We start from the raw sequence: 18161 nt of genomic DNA on the forward strand, positions 1-18161 counted from the left end.
TCTGCCTTTTCTCCTCCCTCCCCAACTGTGTTATTTCAGTGCTAGGACCTCTAGTACAATATTAGATAAGAGTGATACAAGTGGGCATTCTTACCTTATTCCTAATCTTAAAAGGAAGTAATTGTCTTTTACATTAAATATTAGCTGTAGATTTTTTATAGATGCTCTTTATCGGTTTGAGGAAATTCCCTACCATTATTAGTTTGCTAAGAGTTTGTTTTATCATAAATAGGTACTGAATTTTGTCAAATGCTTGTTTTCTGCATCTATGGAAATGATTGTGTGGTTTTTTCCTGTAGACTGCTACTGTGTTGAATTACATTTGCTCACGTTTTGTAAAGGATTTTTACCATCAATGCTCATGAGGAATATTGGTCTGTAATTATCTTTATTATATTGGCTTTGTCAGGTTTTGGTATTAAAGTTATGCTGGCGTTTTCGAACAAGTTGAGGGAAGTGCTTTCTCTTCCCCCCATATTTTTGAAAATATTTGCATAATTTTTGTGTTATTTCTTCCTTGAATGTTTGATAGAATTTACCAGTGAAACCACCTGAGCCTTCTTTTTGGAGAAGGTTTTTAGTTTTCAGTCAATTTCTTTCGTAGGTATGTAGTTACTTAGGTTTTCTGTTTCTTTTTATGTCATTTTTGTCATGCATCAGCAGTTGACATCTGGTGGTATTAAAACACAGCAACAACGAACTCTAAAAGGTTCAAAACCTTGTAAAGAGAGAGATTACAAGGATTTTTGGGTAGATTGTTGTAACTGAAGTCAGGCGGAAGCTAACTAGGGGCTCACTTATTTCTGTCATTTTTTGCTAATTAGTTTTGTCATTTTTTGAAAAAGTGACATAATCCTTTCATACCTTTTTTTTCTGTAAAGAAATTTTTCTCACACTTTTGAAAGAAAAAGTATTTTCATGGACCTTTGTGACTAGTGCTGGCTTAAATAATTTTTATTATAATGCTACTTAAATACATGTAAACTTAAAATTTATAGTTCTGATATAGCTATAAATCAAAATATACTTACAAATTCAACTTAAGTCTATCAAACCAGATAAGATCAAATTAACAACATTAATTTATAGGGAACCAGACTTGAGACAGTGTCTTCCTACTAACAATACCAATGGCCATGTACTATAAATAAGAGCATGGGTTCTAGAGTAAGACTTAAGTTCAAATATTGACTCTGCCATTTACTTTGTGCAAGTGATTTATTTATTTATAAAACGAGGATAATTTAACTAACTTAGTCAAATTAGAATTATTGATAATAATTAGGATTCTTGGTGTGACAGGCCCTAGCAGTACTTGGCAAGTAAGAATTGTCTAAAAAATATTAGCTTTAGTTGTAAGTATTGTTATATTGTTCTTCTGAAACCTAATGATTAATTTTGGGTTTAATGGTAGAAAGTCTGATTTGATATTTAATATGCTTCTGAGTTTGGCTTTCATAATATACATGCTAATACATAGAATGTCTACTTGCCTAAGTTCATAGCTTTGCTAACATGGTATATTATACTTAATCTAAACTCCACCAGCTAGAACTCCGTGAATTTCAGGGTTTTTTGGTTTTTGTTTTTGTAGAAACAGGGTCTTACCATCTTGCCTAGGCTGGTCTCAGTGATCCTCTGCCTTGGCCTCCCAAAGTGCTGGGATTGATTACAGGCGTGAGCCACTGCACCTGGCCTGAATTTCAGTTTTTAATCAGGTGTCACTTGATAACTCTGTAAGTGTCTTATCCAATCATTGCCCATGTCAGATATGGGAAAATGCCACCTGAAGTCATTTTTTAATTCTTGAAAATGTGGAAGCAGCATTGTTTTTCAGCATAGAGGTTATCATTGACTGCTGATGGGAATCAGTAGATTTTAAAAACTTTATTCTCAGAATTTTGAAAATACTTTGGTTGTCTTGTTGATTTCAATTTGTATGAAACTTACAATATATTGAAGTATAGTGATAACTATTCTTTTGACTCAGTATATTTAATTGCCTTAATATGTCACCTAATTATGCTCTCAAAACTACCAGTCAACATGGTTGCCAGGTTGAAATATATTAATAGTAATTCTGGAAAAATATTTTCATTTTATGGTACTCAAAGTTTAAGAGCCTCTCCATGAGATTGGCAACGGATTTAAGAATGTAATAAAAGCAACTTAATGTTTACTACCTTTTGATCCTTTTTTTTTTTTTTTTTTTTTTTTTTTTTGACAGAGTCTCGCTCTGTCGCCCAGGCTGGAGTGCAGTGGCGCGATCTTGGCTCACTGCAAGCTCTGCCTCCCGGGTTCACGCCGCTCTCCTGCCTCAGCCTCCCAAGTAGCTAGGACTACAGGTGCCCGCCACCACATCCAGCTAATTTTTGGTATATTTGGTAGGGGCAGGTTTCACCATGTTAGCCAGGATCGTCTCAATCTCCTGACCTCATGATCTGCCTGTCTCAGCCTCCCAAAGTGCTGGGATTACAGGCGTGAGCCACACTCCCGGCCTACCTTTTGATTCTTAAAGGTTAGTGAATATTAATAAAATTAAATGTGTAATCTTTAATAAAATTTATAATTTTATCCACTTTGTCTTTTATTTTCACTTTAGCATTTTATTATTATAGCTATGGGGGCCTTCAGCAAAGGTACTATTGTATAGTAGCTTCTACCTGGTTAATAGATTCTTTAAGAGTTCTACGTGCCTTTACAATTTGGTGCCTTGATTCTGCCACATTTTTACATTTTTAGACTGTTCCAACATCTTCATTCAAATATTGTGCCATAAATTGCATGCCTGTAGTCCCAGCTACTCAGGAGGCTAAGGCAGGATAATTGCTTGAGCCTGGGTGTTCAAGAACACAGTGAACTGCATTTCAGCCTGGGCAGCAGAGTGAGACCCTGCCTCAAAAAAATATTGTGCCATAATGTATATGATTTTCTATGAACATGTAGTATTTATTTCAACTCCTTTTCTTTTCTCATTGCCCTACGACACTTAAAAGTAGTATATTACTCGACCGTCACATTATGTTATTTTTATGATGTCAAATCAGGATGCCTTTTGTTTTAAAATTATTAGTGCAAAAGAGAAATGTTTTATTTATATGTGCTAAGATGAATACAGCATGAACAGGTTTTCTAACAAATTGGAAGTTGAGTGATGTCACTTAAGGTGGGCCCTAATGTGAGGCAAAGGGGTGTTGAAATTACATGGCAGTACATGGCTATATGATTATTTAGATGATTAATAATATGCTCATATTAATTTTTTTATTACAATAAAAATGAAAAGTGGTAAAAATATTATGACATAGAATTAAGGACCTTCCAAGAATTTATTTTTGGAGTCTAATCTGAGTAACAATTGTACCAGAGTATGGTGCAGAGTAAATGAAGGATTATACTCTAAGGTGTCAAAAATCAGGGAGGAATGTATTATTTTGCATGTATTAATTAGTAATTGAGTTCAGCTATATGTAACAAACAATTCCCCAGCTCCATAAGACAGGGTTAAACAAAACAAAACAAACAAAAACAAGGGAAAACTCGAACAACAGTGGCTTAAACAAGATCAGGAGTACATCTTTCCCTTATGAATAACAAGGATCCCTGAAGCAGGCAGTTCAGAGCTGATGTTGTGGCTCAATGATGTCACCAGAGAATGAAGCTCCTTCTTGATGTTCTCTGCCATTCTTAAGTTCTTCTTTATGTTCCCAGGAGGCCTCTGTAGCTCCGGTCATCCTATCTTTTTCCACTTGGAAAGAAAGGGAAAGAACTAAGGGGAAAAGGTAAAAACCAGACAAATCTGTGTTTCAAGGACTTTCCCAAAACCCCACCCAGTGACTTCCATATAGGAGCTGATCATAATCCGGAAAGAAACAACTATGAGCACCATAATCCTGAATAAAAATCCCTAAAGTCTAAAATCCTGAAAATCAATCCTGAAAGATCAAAATCCCGAAAATGCAGTTCTGGAAAAAATGTAAAAGATACTTATTTTACATTTTTAAAAAGGGACTTATTTGAGAAACAAAAACACGGCAGAACACTTCATCGGTCACTTTATAAAATAAAATAGGCAGTATTAGCATACAAATTTTTATAAACAGAAACACGCAGGTATACTAATGACAATTGCATGGGTCTAACAGTTATGAGCAGATGAACCGTGTTCATGAAGGAATAGCTTTTACAACTGAGGTCGTCTGAAATACTGTGACGGACAACCTAAGTCTTTTGATGAGATCCATCAAAACTGTGATGGGTCACCACTGCATATGCAGTTACCTAAAGAGCTAAGACCTTGAGAAATTTTATTTTTCACAAATGCAGATGTATGAAAGAACATCTCTTCATTTATTAAGGACATTTCAGTGCTTTTATGTACACGCACGATGGTTATACACAAAGTCAACATTGTGGTAATGTACCTTTTTGGAGTCAAATTTGCAAAAAGTACATAAAATAAATTAGAACTCTGTGAGTCTTCCCAGTGTTTATACCTCTAGTTTTAGAAATGATAAGGGCCGGGCGCGGTGGCTCAAGCCTGTAATCCCAGCACTTTGGGAGGCCGAGACGGGCGGATCACGAGGTCAGGAGATCGAGACCATCCTGGCTAACACGGTGAAACCCCGTCTCTACTAAAAATACAAAAAACTAGCCGGGCGAGGTGGCGGGCGCCTGTAGTCCCAGCTACTCGGGAGGCTGAGGCAGGAGAATGGCGTAAACCCGGGAGGCGGAGCTTGCAGTGAGCTGAGATCCGGCCACTGCACTCCAGCCTGGGCGACAGAGCGAGACTCCGTCTCAAAAAAAAAAAAAAGAAATGATAAGATGAAATACATAGCATAGCACATTGTAAGAGAAATAGTGCTTGACCCAGCACGGTGGCTCAAGCCTGAAATCCCAGCACTTTGGGAGGCTGAGGTAGATCGCTTGAACTCAGGAGTTCAAGACCAGCCTGGGCAACATGGCAAAACCCCATCTCTACAAACAAAAAATTTAATACAAAAATTAGCCAGGCATGGTGGTGCGCACCTGTGGTCCCAGCTACTAGGGAGGCTGAGGTGGGAGGGTTACCGGAGCCTGGGGGGCAGAGGTTACAGTGAGCTGTGATCTCACCACTGCACTCCAGCCTGGGCAGCAGAGCAAGACCCTGTCTCAAAAAAAAAAAAAAAAAAAAAAAAAAAAATAGGGCTGCGGATTTAAGAGTAGGAAAACAACAATAACAACAAAAAATTGACATATGAAAATGTGTGTTACAGGGATATATTATGGCAGTTGCATGGAGGTAGTCTGTAAGAACTGGCCGACTGTCATTGGAGAATACGTTCATGTTCCTTCTACATGTGGTACTGTTCTTTTTGAAATTCTCGTATGATTCCATATACAACAACATGAGCACTGCCTATTAAATTTCCCCGTTTTCTGTGCCATGCTTCTGTTTTGTGGGTAGATGGAAATCCATTCTACATGTACTCCATACACAGACCACAAATTTGGCGGAAGCAATACTGGTGATGGAACAGCAACACCATTGCATTAAGTGTCTTCTTATCCTATTGTGCACATAATTATTTTTGAACTAGTCAGTACTTTGCTGGCTTCTTCAGGCAATATGGCTTTAATTCATTAAAAGCCTCTGGAATGTCATCTGCTGAAAGGAATGCCAGTGCAGGCAAACGAAGCTTTTAACTGAAGTTTGTATCGTTGCCATATCATTGTAGCCAATCCACTCATCTGAATTTCCTGCCAAATGCATTAGGCTGAATGGGAAACACAAACTATTGGTAACACTTTGAAATTCACTTTTAGAATTCTTTTTTTTTTTTTTTTTTTTTTGAGACAAGTTTCACTCTAGTCGCCCAGGCTGGTGTACAGTGGCATGATCTTGGCTCACTGCAACCTCCGCCTCCCAAGTAGCTGGGATCACAGTTGTGCGCCTCCATGCCTGGCTAATTTTGTTTTGTATTTTTAGTAGAAACGAGGTTTCACCACGTTGGCTGTTGGCCAGGCTGGTCTCAAATTCCTGACCTCAAGTGATCCGCCCACTTCGGCCCCTCAAAGTGCTGGGATTGCAGGCGTGAGCCACTGCACCTGGCCCAAATAAGCATTTATTAAGTGCTTTACTTTTTCTTGTCATTAATACATAATTGAGTGGATAAGTTCTAGAATTTTCAAATCTAACAGGGGCATGAATTGTATATAGCTGATAAACAGTGGGAACAATTTTGAAAGTACAATTTCTTAGCTAAAGTGAAGCATGTACTAGTTCTTGTATGTTAGATTTAGTGGTAAATATAAGAAACCTGTATTCTTTGACAGTCAAATCACTAGTCAAGAATAGTTCACCGTTTAAAGTTTTTTGTTTGTTTAACACTGAGGAACCTCAGTATCAACAAGTATCTTTGGTTCAGAAGGTCACTGAGCTTGTTGAATTCTTTTTATTATCTGCTGAAGGGTGTTTTTTGAATGGAAGCATGGTGCTATACGTGAAGGGGCAGAAGTCTTACACTATTGAATAATTTGGCTGGGAGATTTCTTGTACTTTTGGCCTGTGTTTTCACTTCTGTGATCTTTGAAACACTTGCTGCCCTTGTATTTGGAGAGTGGTTGTGGTCTACAAATTTTGTTAAGTATATACTATCCATCTGAAAGTGCTTATTGCTTGGCTGCTGCAGTTAAGCAATTTTCTGCTTGTGCAGCACCAATAATAATTAGCATTTAAACTTTTATCTTTCACCATTTAGTAACCTTGTATATTTAACTTATCACAGCCCTTTTGCAAGGGAACATTTCGTAGTCTCTTCTGTTGTGTTGTAAGGAATTCAGTAAGAAGGAATGATACTTGGCTTTGCCAGTACCAAATCTGTATTAGTCAAGATTCTCCAGAGAGACAGAACTAATAGAATATGCATATATACATGAGAGGGGATTTATTAGGGGAACTGGCTCATGTGATTATGTAGCTGAAAAGTCTTACAACAGGCTGTCTGCTAGCTGGAGACCCTGCGATGCTGGTATAGTGGTTCAGTCCAAATCCAAAGGCCTCAGAACCAGGGAATCTGATGATGTGACTCTCAGCCTGAGGCTGAAAGGCCGGGACCTGGTAACTGCTGGCATAAGTCCCAGAGTCCAAAGGCTGGAGGCCTCTAGTTCTGATGTCCAAGGCAGCGAAAGAGAAGCCTGTGCTAGCTCTGAGAGAGAGAACAATTCACCTTCTGTATTTGTTCTCTCTGGGGCCCCAGCTGATTAGACAGTGCCCGCCAACATTCAGGCGAGATCTTCACATAATCCACTCAGACTCACACACTAATCTCTCCTGGAAACACCCTTACAGACACACACCCAAATAATGCTTTACTAGGTCTCTAAGTCTTCCTTAATCCAGTCAAATTGACACCTAAATTTAAGTCCACAAGTTCACCCCATGTCAGTTTATCACTCACATGCATTTCCTTAAACCATACTTAATTTCCAAATAAAGACAATAACAAGGTAATGGTTCCACCTAACATGATGTAGCTATCGTATGATTGTGATTTTGGGGATGTTAGACTTTAGGGATTTTGATCTTTCGGGATTTCAACATTTGGAACTATGGCATTCAGAATTTTGTCTTTCAGGATTATGATCCAAATCCCTTCCATTTACGTGTCCTTGACCATGACTGTGTCGTGGAGCCATCGTTGCTCCAGGGGAAGCTGGGAAAAATACTTAAGTGAGCACACTGCTGCCTCAACAAATCTGGACTCTCTGTGAGGACTAAGAGAGAACAGACACTGGGTAGGCAAATTAGCAGTCTCTGCCACACCAATTAAATATTAATAGCTATGTTAAGTTCAAAACAGACTGGGGTGCAGTAACTCATGCCTGTAATCCCTGAGCTTTGGGAGGCTGAGACAGGAGAATTGCTTGAGCCCAGTTCAAGACCAGCTTGGGCTACCTAGGGACACCCCTGTCCCTGCAAAAAAAAAAAAAAAAAAAAAAAAAGTTCAGAACAAACCAGTCTATGTCCTTTTTTTTTTTTTTTTTTTTTTTTTTTTTAACATTTCTACTTTAACCAAAGTTATATGAAAGAAACATAAATAAGTCTAAATTTCTAGAGTATGAAGGAAATGTAAGATCATGTAGTCCTGGCATTTTAGGCTTAGAGATTATTAGTGCCTTGTCTGAGACCACAGGGAGCAGTTCCAGGCTTGCGATTTCACGTTCCTGACTCCCATGCCAGTCACTGTTCTTTCCGTTTACTTGGCTACTTCATGAACTCTGGGTGCTCATCTGTCACTCTTCTGCATATACAAGGTGGCTGGGTTTTGGTTACACTATCTGGGAGAAAATCGTCTAATCCCTTGAATGATTACAATAAAAGTGATCCGAGGAAAATTTATGTGTCTTACTTGAGAGTCTTATACGTTCACTTTGTAAGTGTTGATGGTGCTGGCAGTATGTAAACATTCATTCATTCTTCATTCGTTTATTCGACAACAACTGCATATTAGACAATAGGTTATAATGTCCCAAGAACCTTATGAATTTCCATATCCCCAAGTAGGTCCTCACTGAGTGAATAATTAAGTCATAGTTTCTGCCTTCAGGAAATTCTTAGGTCTGAGAGACAGACAAGCAAATCAATGATAATAGTACAGCAAAGGCAAATCCCTTGAGATGATACAGGCATGGGTGAAGGGAAGCTAAATAAATCTCTGATGCAGAAAGGGGGTCTGGAAAGATGCCAGTAGGAGGTAGCCCCAGGTTCAGTTTTGAAGGGGCTGGCCAGGTGAGGAAAGAGAAGGGCAGCATATCAAGCAGAAGAATGAGTTTCTCACTAGTAGGGAGTGTAGAGAAGAGGGGACCACAAGAAGTATGGGAAGAGGACATGGTCATAGGAAATGAGGCTTGAGAGGTGGCCATGGCCACATCAACAGAGACCTTAATAGTATGTTAAAGGATTTAAACCTACCTAACCTCCCTGACAGGGTGCCATGGAGTCAGGTCGGGGAATGGCTCAGGTGTCTGTCCACTTTGGTGTAACCACCTGACATTGTGGTTAGACCGTGGTGCCTGAGTGCAGAGCACCAGTGAGTCACCTCTTGTCACCCACAGCTGCAGATAACCAGGGCCAATAAAATCACACATAAAGATTCCTGTGCCTCCCTGCCCAGTGCTCCCAGGACCCACCTCTTGGCAGAGCCTTACTAACTTTCTAGCCCCTTGCAGACTCTTTCACTTTCCTTTCACTTTCCTACCCATCATGTTGTCCTCACTCTTAGGGACTCCTAACAAGGGCTTCTTTTTGTCTCCTGCCTAATAAGGAATGATTTGCTTCTATTTGATGGTTGGTTATGCTTGGCTTTATGGGACCCTCAGATGGTGGAAAACACCAGACATACTTTGTAACCTCTAATGGTGGGATGAAAGGCAATATTTCAGGAATTGCAGACAGCCAGGAGACAGGAAGCCTGATCCTAACAGTGGTTAGAGCAGGGCCTCCCGCTTCCCCACCCTTGCTTCTTCGGTCTACAGCCTGCCCCTCCAGCAGGTCTTCTCCCGGTTTGTTCTCCCTTCTCTGCTGAATACTTTTCTTTCCCATTTCTCAAATCAAGCTCCCGATCCTCTCCTTGGACTCCTAGTTGCGTTGTCGTCTGGTGCCCAGCAGATAACTGGCGTCCTTTCTCTGACCTCCATCCTAAGATAGATCCAAACCTCCTTTGTTGGCTCTGCCTCTAGTAGCGAAGTTTCTGACGTCAAAGGGTGTCATTGGAGCTGCATCCTCTTGGTTAATGCAAGTAATAGACACAATTTTATTATTGAGGGACCATCTGAACCTCTCTGTCGGTGACTCTGGAAGTAAAATGTACCATGGAAAAGCTCATCTCTTTATTACTTGTTTCTTTTTCTTTTTCTCCTTTTTTTCCCCCTTAGGCAAGAATTATTACAACAATAAAGAAAACTAACAAAATTTTTCTCCAAATCCCACAACCATAAGTCATCAGCTGTTTTTACTTTTCCTGGTATTCTCTTCCAGTCCCTGCTCATCTACAGCGACATTAACTAAATTCAGTTTTGAAGTGCATTTCTTTTTTATGCCAAATGATCATATTTGGAACAGACTGAAGTAATCGAGCTATAGGAATATCTTGGGTAATAATGGCTTCTTCTTTTGATTATTTCCCTTTAGGAGTGACACTGCTGATCCTGTAACATGGAGGATTGTCTTCATACCTCATCTGAGAATCTGTCCAAATTGGTCAGCTGGGCCCACAGCCATGGGACTATTTGCAGCCTCATTCCAAACCTGAAACACTTGCTTTCTGAAGGTTCCCATGGGAACCTGACAGCAATGTGGGGCTGTAGTGCTGGCCATGCTTATCACTGGCCGCTGACAGCTACTTGCAGAGCTGGGTCCCAAGAGAGGGTCTGTTTCCAGGATAACAGAAGTTTTAACTCTGATAGTCCCAGTATAATCGGGGTGCCCTCTGAGACACAGACTAGCCCTGTTGAAAGGTACCCTGGGAGACCAGTGAAAGCAAAGCTAGACTGTAACCGGACCAGAGACTCTTGTGACTTCTCCTATTGTAGTGAGCCCTCTGAACTGGATGAAACTGTTGAAGAATATGAAGATGAGAACACCCTGTTTGACATGGTTTGTGAGTCTTCTGTTACAGATGAGGATAGTGACTTTGAACCCCAAACCCAAAGGCCTCAAAGTGTTGCTCGCAAAAGACCTGGGGTAGTCCCATCTTCCCTCCATTCAAGCTCCCAGGCGCAGATGGTTGATGAATGCAGCAATGATGTCATCATCAAGAAAATCAAACAAGAAATCCCTGAAGATTATTACATTGTGGCAAATGCAGAACTGACAGGAGGAGTGGATGGGCCAGCCCTGTCCTTGACACAGATGGCAAAACCCAAGCCTCAGACTCACGCTGGTCCCTCCTGTGTAGGGTCTGCTAAACTGATTCCCCATGTCACATCCGCCATCAGCACGGAGCTAGACCCACACGGTATGTCTGCATCCCCCTCTGTGATCTCCAGACCAGTTGTCCAGAAGACTGCTAGGGTATCTCTGGCTTCACCAAACAGAGGCCCCCCTGGTACCCATGGCACCAACCAACAGGTGGCCATGCAAATGCCTGTGAGCACATCCCATCCTAACAAACAGATCAGTATCCCCTTGTCTGCCCTGCAGCTGCCTGGACAGGATGAACAAGTTGCCTCTGAAGAGTTCCTGTCCCATCTGCCCAGCCAGGTCTCCTCCTGTGAGGTAGCCCTTTCTCCCTCAGTTAACACAGAGCCAGAAGTGAGCTCCAGTCAGCAGCAGCCCCCAGTCGCTCCAGCCATAACCACTGAGGCCACAGCACAGTGCATACCAGGTATGGCATATGAGGCGACAGCGAGTCCCTCATCCACGCACGCCAGAATTCTGCGCCGTCAGCACTTCTAAAACCATTCACTCCAGTTTGCTAGAATTCAGTCCTTTGTTAGTCATGGAAAGATAGAAACAATGACTGTTATGTCCAGGTGATACTATAAAGGAAATTCATAAGAATTAAGGCCATAACCAGTTGACGTACCTTAGGGCTGAGAGGACAGCTGTAAGATTGTTCTGTTGATATTGTAGCGTTAGATTTAAGGTTGATACCTGTCAGCTGAATTTTTATATAGTAAAGTTATTTTTGAAAGTTTTAAAAATATGTTTTTCTATCAGTAGCAAGGTGTTTAGTTGTTGTTTGAAGCCAAAATGATGTTGAGTAAGGCATATCTTGACAGTAGACCTAATGCTTTTCCATTATGATTTATTTGACTGAGCCAACTTGACATTGCTATTCATTTTAGTTGGTGCGGTAGTTAATAAGTTTTTTAAAAAGCAATAGACATTTCTAAAAGAAGTATTTGATCTTTTCTCTTAAAATTTAAAAGAATACGGAAACTTGAATTTCTGGAATCTGTGAGCCTAACTGGAATGGATTGAGAGGAGAGTGAAATAATTGTATGAGGCCCCTGCGCCTGTAATTCTAACGTTCTAATGTTCTTTAATTCTGACATTCAATATTTATTTAATCTGGGCCATTAGTATATAAAGGGGTTGGGTCTCATGCTTTTGGCTTCGTGACTCAAATCTAGTAGGTTAGAATAGAAACATGGACAGGGACAAACAAATGTGCAGAAATCTGTGGCATGTTTTAGTTTATTTCAGCCCTTCTCAAAAACATCGTGTATTTTGGGAAATGCTTCCTAGAAGCCTGAGGCACCTGTGCCTTTATCCTGAAACTTCCTTGGATTAAGTTGCTTTACAAACTTTTTTTCCAGTTTTAGTATCAACCTTAAGATTCCCAAAGAAGACCTTCGGTTTATGATTTTTGTGATAACATAGTCATGGTGTTATTAAGAAGATATTCACTGAAAATATTTCTCTCCTGATTGAAGATCATGCTTTTCAGTTTATTCACTTTTCTTTTTTAAATAATAGTTTTATTGAGATACCGTTCACATATCTTAAAATTCACTCTTTTAAAGTGTACAATTCAATGGGTTTTGGCGTATTCATAGCATTGTTACAACCATCACCATTATCTAATTTCAAAATATTTTCATCACCCCAAAAAGAAACCCCATCCCCTTTAACAGTTACTTTTTCCCTCCTCCTGGTTCCTGGCAACCACTAATCTACTTTCTGTCTATGGATTTTCCTATTCTATATGTTTCATATATGTGGAATCATGTATTATGTGGTCTTTTGTGACCACCCTCTTACACTTAGCATAATGTTTTCCAGGTTAATCCATGTTGTAGCATTTCTTTCCTTTTTATTGCCAAATAATATTTTATTGTATGACTATACCGTATTTTATTTTTCCTTTCATCAGTTGATGGACATTTGGGTTGTGTTCATACTTTGGCTGTTATGAATAATGCTGCTGTGAACATTTGTGAACAGGTTCTTGTGTGTGTGTGTATATTTATCTTGCTTGGGTAACTACCTAGGAGTGGAATTGCTGGGTCCTGTGGTAACTTTATATTTAACTTTTTGAGGAGCTGCCAAAGTGTTTTCCCAAGCAGCTCCATCATTGTACAGCCTCACTAGTAATCTATAAAGGTTCTTATTGCTCCACGTTGTCACCAACACTTGTTATTTTTCATGTTTAAAAAAATAATAAATATCCTATTGGGTGTGTGAAGTAGTATCTTATTGGGGTTTTGATTTGCATTACCCTAATGACTAATGGTATTGAAATTTTTTTTCATGTGCTTGTTGGCCATTTGTATATTTTCTTTTGAGAAATATCTACTCAAATCTTTTGCCTATTTTAAAATTGCCTTCCTATTGGTGAGTTTTTGGAGTTCTTTATGTATTCTGAATATGAGATCCTTATCAGGTGTATAATTTGCAAATATTTTCTCCCATCCCATGGATAAGTCCTTTTCTTTCTTTCTTTTAAAAACTATTTTAATGAATTATACTTTGGTCATTGAATAGCAGTGTGGTCCTTGGCTAATCTCATCATGAGAGAAAATGCTATCTTTATTAGGCTGGTGAAAGTCTTTGTTCTAGGAAATCTGACTCTTAATATATGTAGGATATAAGTAGTACCTTTTCACTTAAATTGTTATGAACCTGGTTCTAGTTTATTTATTTGTTTGAGCTCTCCTGCCTTTTTTTAAATTATTATTTTAATAGGGTGGAATTCAGAAATGTATTTTGCCAAGTGATCCAGTGTACCCGGTTTGGTGAGAGTGTTAGTTGTGTTGCACACCTTTTTACTAACTCATTCCTGCAAAGCAAGATGCAAGACTTTTCTGCATCTGCCTCATGGATAGTAAATGAGGCCCTGAGGCACTTTGCTAAACCATATATGAATATATTATTGTCTCATTATTTCGGGAAAGAAATTCAGCCTATTTGAAAAAAAATACTAATCCATTTATTATTGTGTATATTACATTCTCTTAGGTTTTTTTCTTCCCTCATGGAAATTGCACTTCTTATGTTAGCTATAAAAAGCAGACATGCCCAAGGAGAGCATGTAATATGTACAGTCGTAAATTGTGATTTGGCTTTACTCTCAGAGGAGGATTAGTTTGGCTTGGAGGTGAACCTTTAGGAAAAACAGTATGAAGACTAGTTATGACGATTTTCCAAGGATGGTCCTCATGTTTTGATCCATTGTTCTGAGGAAGGATATCCTATTGCTAAGATGTCATTAACTTTGGAGAAATACTATTTGAACTGGAAACAGCAGTGGGACAAATAAAACTCAGACTCATATTTTTCTTTTGAGTGAACTGTATAAAGTTAACATAAAATTTACTTTTTACTCTAGTACCTAATTAGATTCTGTGTTCTAAAGTTTTATTTATGTATTTGTGTTTGCTGTTTATTTATAGTAGGTAATCTTCTTTCTAACATAGATTTAAAAAAATTTAGAATCTAGCATACCCAGATTTATGTGAATGACTTTGTTACAAATGGACCTTACATCATTAATATGTAAAGCGTACTTGGGACTAAGCAAAGAAGACAGGTTCTGAAAGCTAAGTCAGGCTCTTTTAAAATGGATGCTCTGTACTGGGTCTTTATCAGATCATTGCAGAAATACTGCATATCTTTAGATAACATTTTTAAAATAAATGATTTGACAAATCACTATTGAGTCAGCCAGAAACAAAGAGAAATTGTTCCATTTTGTTTGGTTTTACTGTTGCCATTTAAATTTGATTCCCATAGTGGAAAATCATCCCTACTTCTCTGTTCAGAGCTGAACTGATAAAATTATAAAATGTTAATCAAGGTATAGATAAAATCATTAATTTTCATGTCAATCCTGCCATACTGCTCAATCCAAATCTTAGCAAACAATGAGTAAAGAGGGCATCTATTATTAGAAGAATTATTGACTACCTACTAGTAGCTTGGATTCCATTAATTTTTGAGGTTTTATGTAAATTTGGGGCATTTGTCATAATGACATTTAAATCTCGATTGCATCATGAGTTAGGGTTTTATGTGTATATTATATTTCTTCAATATACTCACATACACATAGCTTCTTTTGTGATTTTGTGCAAGGATCCCTTTTATTAATCAGCTCTTTTCCCAGAAGTTCTGTGGTATAAGCAATCAATTTTTGCATATTAAATTTGTATGTATATATATTTTTTCTTTTAAAAAACATATATTTATCTTTTTCTGATAGCTTCATATGGATTCTGCATATATTAGAAATAGTAACTCATAATCTGTCATATATATTGGAAATACATTTCCCAAGTAACTCAGACTCTCATGTGTATTGGAACTGCATTTTCCACTTTACCATTAGCTTTTAATTTTGTTGATGACCTTTTTTGAGGTATGAATTTTCTTAATTTTTATGAAGGCGATTATTTCAGCATCTATCAGTCAATCAGTCTTTTCTGTCTTTGGTATTTTGCTTAGGAAGTCCTTTCCATACATTGGGATCACATAAATATTTCTCTGTAGTTCCCTCTTGTTCTTTTATGGTTTTCTTTCCCTCTCCTCTCCTCTCCCTTTCTTTTTTTAACATTTGACTTTACAATTAGAATACGTTTTGGGGTAGAACCTTATGTTACTATTTTTGCAGATAGATGTCTCACCTTCATTTGTTGAATAATTCTCATTCTTCACTGAATTGATTCATATACCACATTTTTGTTTATTATTGGGTCTCTATTTTCAGTTCTGTTTTTATTGATCTCTTTATTTTTTTCTTCTAATTTTTACTGTTTGAGTATTTATTTGTATAAATTCATGGTGATTTTATACAAAAAATGCATTCGGAAAGAGAAATGTAGTCTAAATCATTTAATATGCTTTTTGAAAAATTACTCATGTAAAATTGAGTTCAGTGAGCTTTTAAAAATTGATTAAGGTATATATTACTGCCAGTTATTTGGTCTGTGTTGACACAATAGATAATGGTTTCTCTTGTCAGAAGCAGAAAATCTGAGTTAAGATCAGTTAAAGGAGAGAATTAACTGCCTTATAGCCCAAGGACAGATTTTCAAACCAGCTTTCACCCGGGCTCAGACAATATCAAATTTCCCTCTTGCCATTTGCCACCTTGCCTTCCTCCATATTAGATTCACCCGTTATACCTGATCCCTGCATGGACCCAAGATGGTTGTGCTGCTGGTTTCTTGTCCAGCAGTAGACAGAACCTGTGTCACAGCATTCCCAGTCACCGCTAAATGACTCACAGGGGGATCAGGCCCCCACCCTGGAAATGGTATTAAGACCAAGCCTACACAAACTGCATAGCTGAGTGTGGGCGAGGGGTGGAAGTATTCTTCCAAGAACATTCTAGGTATTATTCTTGAGAGGGGCAGTAAACCAGAGATTCCTACTACTGTTTATGGGAGGTTTGTTTTGTTTTCTTTTGAGCTTTTAGGTTTTTTTTATGTGGGCAGATAGGAAGAGTTGTTACGTGTTTTATTTAAAGGCAGCGAATATTGGAAAAGTGTTCTAAGTGTGGAAATATGTATAAATATGTGTGCTTGTGTATACATACACATGTATATATATATACATGGACACATACTTTATATATTTCTTTATTCCGTGACAAATATATGCCTCTTCTTAAAAGAAGAAACAAGACCAACTGGGCACAGTGACTCACGCCTGTAATCCCAACACTTTGGGAGGCCAAGGCGGGCAGATCACCTGAGGTCAGAAGTTCGAGACCAGCCTGGCCAACATGGTGAAATCCCATCTCTTCTAATTTCTGTGGGTACATAGTAGGTGTATATATTTATGGGGTACATGAGATGTTTTGATACAGGCATGCAATGTGTAATAATCACATCACGGAGAAGGGGGTATTCAGCCCCTCAAGCATTTATCCTTTGTTACAGACCATCCAATTATACTCCTCTAGTCATTTAAAAATGTACAATTAAGTTATTATTGACTACAGTCACCTGTAGTGCTATCCCAACTCTTTTACTACTCAAGTAATGAGCAAAAAATGTGACAGTGTAACTGCCACACCTTTCCTGAGCGTGATACTGTCAGGGAAGAGTTGAGTCTGGTCTGATTTCAGACATGACCAAGGAAACCAAGGCTTCCAGTGAGTCCCTTCACCTCACCTTGGTGGTGTTCTTGGGTGGCTGCACGTTCTCTGAGATCTCAGCTCGCCAGTTCCTAACAGGATTGTGGCAGAGGATAAATGGGATAACTAGAGTTGAAAGGTATCAGGCCTGTGAGCAGGGTTCAGTGTTCCTTCCCTTCCCCTTTAGTGTACAATTTCCTACATGTGGGGAAGATTCCCCCCAAAGATCACTTCCAAGGTTCGCTTCCTGGATGAGTGAGGGAAATAAGGCTCCAGACTTTCCTGTTAATCTCCGCTCCTGCTCCCCGAGCTGGCCCTGGGCACTGAGGACTTGGGGGAGGCCGGGCAGACACGGCATTTTTGGTCTTTCCTCGTGGCCTCCTGAAACGCTGCATTTCTAATGTGCTCCCAGGTAGTGCTGGTGGTGATACTGGTCCACAGATCATATTTGAGTAGACACATGGGTGTAACTACATGAAACTAGAATCTACTTCTCACAGAGTATTGAGCACAATCTAATGATGGTGATGAAAATAAAAATAATAAAGGTGGCTATTGTCCATTTATTGAATGTTTATCATATGTCAGGTACTCTCTTTAGTGCTTTACCTACATTTTTGCATTTGGTCCTCACAATAACCCTGACAGGCAGACATTATCATTACTTTACAAATGAGGGAACTGAGTTTCAGAGAAGTGAAGTGACTTAACTCAGGTCTCAAGGCCAGAGTAAGGAATCAACTCAAATACATCTGATTCTATTCATCTCTGAGAGATCTGAGAAAAAATAAAAATAAACACATCAGACTCTAAGCTCCGGGTGGCCAGGCTCCACTCTCCGAGTGGCCAAGGGACCAAGAGAAAGCAGAGAGAGCAGGATATGAATGGCAGTAAGAGTGATTTGTTCTCACCTGCTGAATGATTCAGCAGCTCAGGGGAACATAGACATCTCTGAAGACCTAAGCCATGTCTCAGGACACTTTCAGATCTTACTCACCATCCACACGTGAGATCTAGAGGACAAAGGACTATAATAGACAAGTGACAACTCAGCCCTCTAATCTTTTAGAGGATCAGATCGAGTGGCATAGTCCA

The 18161-nt window shown here is 39.0% G+C and overlaps 1 protein-coding gene across 3 annotated transcripts in view; it reads left to right on the top strand.

The window, feature by feature from the left end:
- The window catches only part of KIAA1958 (KIAA1958 ortholog), a 167395-nt gene that overhangs the window by 74083 nt on the left and 75151 nt on the right, over positions 1-18161 (top strand). For all 3 annotated transcript variants that reach the window (XM_007968398.3, XM_073021854.1, XM_073021855.1), the window contains one exon: positions 10172-11366. In XM_007968398.3, coding sequence (XP_007966589.1) covers positions 10196-11366 — 1171 coding nt within the window. In that variant the 5' untranslated portion in view covers positions 10172-10195. The remainder of the gene's footprint in view (positions 1-10171; positions 11367-18161) is intronic.

Source organism: Chlorocebus sabaeus, chromosome 12, assembly GCF_047675955.1.
Source record: "Chlorocebus sabaeus isolate Y175 chromosome 12, mChlSab1.0.hap1, whole genome shotgun sequence".
In the NCBI taxonomy this organism is placed as follows: domain Eukaryota; kingdom Metazoa; phylum Chordata; class Mammalia; order Primates; family Cercopithecidae; genus Chlorocebus; species Chlorocebus sabaeus.